This window comes from Hakea prostrata, chromosome 3 (assembly GCF_041222555.1).
Source record: "Hakea prostrata isolate BN-2017 chromosome 3, UWA_Hpros_2, whole genome shotgun sequence".
Lineage (NCBI taxonomy): Eukaryota > Viridiplantae > Streptophyta > Magnoliopsida > Proteales > Proteaceae > Hakea > Hakea prostrata.
In genome coordinates this window covers 55,995,959-55,999,718 of record NC_142602.1, presented here as the reverse complement: position 1 = coordinate 55,999,718, position 3,760 = coordinate 55,995,959, and the positions used below count along the sequence as shown (strand labels likewise).

General features: G+C 44.0%; 1 protein-coding gene across 1 annotated transcript; it reads right to left on the bottom strand.

Annotated features, from left to right (window-relative positions):
• Window positions 1-396: 396 nt before the first annotated feature.
• On the bottom strand, window positions 397-1,841 carry LOC149022563 (uncharacterized). Its single transcript, XM_089147648.1, has 5 exons — window positions 1,648-1,841; window positions 1,083-1,375; window positions 832-962; window positions 703-727; window positions 397-548 (listed from the first exon to the last, which is right to left on the bottom strand). Exons 1-5 carry the CDS (start codon window positions 1,839-1,841, stop codon window positions 397-399), a joined length of 795 nt encoding a protein of 264 aa, XP_089003774.1.
• Between the last annotated feature and the right edge of the window lie 1,919 nt (window positions 1,842-3,760).

Below are 3,760 nucleotides of genomic sequence, written 5' to 3'. Positions count from 1 at the left end.
CATCATCGCCGCATCATCCCGTGCCCGACTAGCGGGTGGTGAGTAATATCATCATCATCATCTCGACCATATAATATTATCCTCACCGACACTTTGGATGCACCGGGGTGTGGTACAAGGACGGTTAGGCTCGGTGTGCACTCTCCCTCTCGTGGCCAAGAACTCATTCACATCAGCCCCCATCTCTCGTGCAATTTGATGTGGGTCGACCTCCCGCCTCATCCAATAATGGCTCTCTCGACCCACTCAAATAGGGGGTACTCCTCCTCATCATCATCTATGGCAAAGATGTCACCAACTCAATCTTGTCCCCATTACCTTGCTCTTGACCTAACCTAATGTGCTCCTCTCTCAACCTCATATTATAATGAACATATACAAGATCCTCCAGCCGCTTCACCCCCAAACGGTTCCGCCTCTTAGAATGTATCGATTGAATGTGCTCCGATTACGCTCGCAGCCGGTGGCAGAAGATGTCTGGGAGAGCACTCTAACTGCAATCTTAATCAAGTACTCCGAGTCTAACCCGTATTGCAGCCACCACTCAGCTGCAAGAAACATAACCAACCTAATTAATAATAGTAAAAATAAATTGTGTCAAAAACTCAAATTGAGCATCTAAGACTTAGACTAACTGACTAAGTGACTAACCGGAGTGGTGTTCTCCCTAGCTCTGAATAGCGATCGAGCGACCGTAGCTACCAGTAGCATCTCTAAAAGCCTTTAACTGCGATAAATAATTACAAAGTTAGTAATAAGAAACAAGTATTTAGCCTAATTCTTAAGTACTAGACTACTAGTCATCTCACAAGTCACAACTCACAGTCTTACCTCATTATTAATTAATGCTTGTTTTGTCGCATCTGGTTCCAACCTTTCCACTACATCATGGACTGCCCGGATCAAATCTGTCCTCATCCCAAGTTCTTTACTGTAGTGGTACATGGGGTTCAAATAATAGGCTATCAAACAAGCCAACAAATGAGATGGTAAGAAACTATAAAACTACATAATAAGTATTACGTTATTAACAATTAAGTATTTAAGTAATAACTTGAAAATTTTAATAACTTTCAACTCACCAGCCAAATGCAATGGATGTTTCAATTGCCTTTCCCACCTTTCTTGGATGATGTTAAGGAATTTCTGGTTGCCCCTAGGATAGACTTTCTTAACCATCTCCTTCATCATCTCAACTGCAGCCCATATATGTGGTAAAGTTGGTTTCCTTTGTTGATCTACCAACTTCAAGACTGTCACCACAGGGTCTAGAAGCTTGATAACAACTCTTAGATTTGCCCAGAAGCTATCACTGGATATGGTAGCCCGTGCTGCTCTCCCGCCGGTGATTCCGATTGGGGCCAAGCAAACCAGTCTTCAGATGCAAACATAGCACGTAGTTGGGCTTTCTTCTTCTGAAAACTCTTCAAGGAAATCCAATTTGTAGCAAATCTTGTGACCCCAGGCCTCACCAAATCACCACCATATGTCCTCCTCAACATATCCAAAGCAAGTCCATGGTTATATACGAATGTGGTCACATTTCGAGCCCGTTGAACCACATTCTTCACAAATTTGACTTCCCCCATGTCTTTTAGCATCAAATCAATACAATGTGCTGCACAAGGAGTTCAAAAGAGCCTATACCTGGGATCCTCCATCAACTTCATCCCAGCCTTCTTGAAATTGGCGCCATTATCGGTCACAACTTGCACCACGTGCTCGACTCCAACCTCTTTCACCACATTCTTCAACAACCCATATATGTATTTTGCATCCTTCTTGTGACCGGATGCATCAACAGACTTGAGGAACACCGTCCTCCCATCACAATTCAACATAAAATTGATGATAGTCTGTCTAGTGGGACCAGTCCAACCATCACACATCACTGTCACCCCATAGTGCATCCACATTGGCTTAAGGCCATCAATGTGGCTTTCAACTCTTCCTTATGCCGTGGGAGATATACATTATATATCTCATATGGGGTTGGCCCAACCACCCCACGTCCGCCACCGATCTCATCCACCATCGCCGTATAATAAGGCCCCCGTGCGCATTTGCCGAACACCGTGATATAATGCCCACTTAGAAAAGGCCATCCCCACCTTGTCCTTCACATTACCCCACATATGCTTTAATTTCTTCTGTTTTGCTGGCCTGAAAACAAGTCGGGATCGGTCGTGTATCTGCACATCGGATCGGCCTCAATGGGTCTAGAAGCGGTAGATGTGGCACTAGGTCGTGATCGTGGGGCCCATGGTAATGGACCGACTCTCCGGTACTCGGCTCCTCCTCATCCGGAGCTGCCTCCACTTGCCCTCCCAACATCCGGATCTCCGGATGACCCCGCCCCCGGCTCTCGTGTCCTCCGATCTCATTGGTCTATAAGACTCCCTACTCATCCCGAGTACTCTCTCCATCTCTGCCTCGATGATGCATCGCTGGTCCGGATCCCATTTGTCTCTCCCACCTCCCCTCCTCTATGCTCGCCTCACCGCCCTCTTTGCTTTCTTTTGTGCCCTCTTCTCTTGCCCTCCTTTCACATACTTTCCATTGCCACTTTAACTTCATAAGGGCATTGGGGCATCCAACCACATTGCGTCCCCTCCCGCTAGATGGATCTTTAGTCTGTGGCCCCACCGATCCAATCTTTTCAAACAATATTTACACTCGACTTTTTCCTATCATCCGCGAGGCTTCCATCTGCCAGCTATGTCGGCATTGTGTTTCTATCTGAATCTCCAACTCAAAACTCAAAAGCTTGTGCCGAATCATTCCCGATACAAACATACATAATATTTAATAATCACCGTTAAAAGCTTAAAATAGAAACCCAACAGTCCAACACTTAAATTTTAATCAAAGCATTAATACTTTAACCGTTTAACATCTAAATACAAAAACTAAGAAAAATTCTTCAATTTAGCTTGCACTATAATGGAACAAGTGAACAACAATAGAAGAGAGAACAAGATAATGGCATATTTCATTAACAAGTTATGTACCAAAATTTCGATCAAAATTCGGACATCCAACATTGAACATTCCAACTTGAACATATTCTCGTAAGTCTCTATTAAGCATGCTACCTAAAGATTTAATTTTTTAAAGCGTAAATGGAATACATCTATTAAGCATGCTAACCTAAAGATTTAATTTTTTAAAGCTGTTGGAATACATCTATTAAGCATGCTAAACAACTAAAGATTTAATTTTTTAAGCTGAATGGAATACATGAGCCAACTTGCGCAAGACTCGTGCTGAACACAAATTTCAAGGGGAAGAGGAGCAAGGGAAAGAAGAGAGCGGAAATGAGCTAAAACCCAAGGAAATGAAGCTAAAAGCAAGGAAACTCTCCAACCATTCAAGCTGGTTCCTTCTAATAGAGCTTCAAACTTTGAAATAATCCACCAACAAGTGCCGTTTCCCAAGGGTGCTTGAATCTCTTGAATCATGCAAAACCATGAAAAGGTCAATGGTCGAAATGGTCGAAACCTCGTGTCGAAACTCTCGCCTCCGCTCGTTCCCGTCGACTTTGGTTCCCGGTTTCGTCGTCCTTTTTACATTGCCCTGTCGCCTTCCTAAACAAAACCAGTTTCGGTTTGTCGATTCGGGTTTCATCGAACCCCGTTTCCGTTTCCCCCGTTCGCGGCTCACCCATATTCGCCCGGGGAAATTTCGGGTTTCGCCACCAATGATTTTTTCGTCCCCGGTCGTTTCGCATTTTTTCCATGCTACCTACTACACTAGAATA

What these genes read in the sequence shown, in the direction of transcription:
- LOC149022563 (XM_089147648.1), bottom strand. Translation starts at nt 1,841, where the DNA reads ATGTTGAATTGTGATGGGAGGACGGTGTTCCTCAAGTCTGTTGATGCA. An exon ending in AAGTTGATGGAGGATCCCAG is followed by an intron (nt 1,376 to 1,647) that starts GTATAGGCTCTT and finishes TTGCATCTGAAG; the next exon opens with ACTGGTTTGCTTGGCCCCAA. An exon ending in AAGCATTAATTAATAATGAG is followed by an intron (nt 728 to 831) that starts GTAAGACTGTGA and finishes TATTTATCGCAG; the next exon opens with TTAAAGGCTTTTAGAGATGC.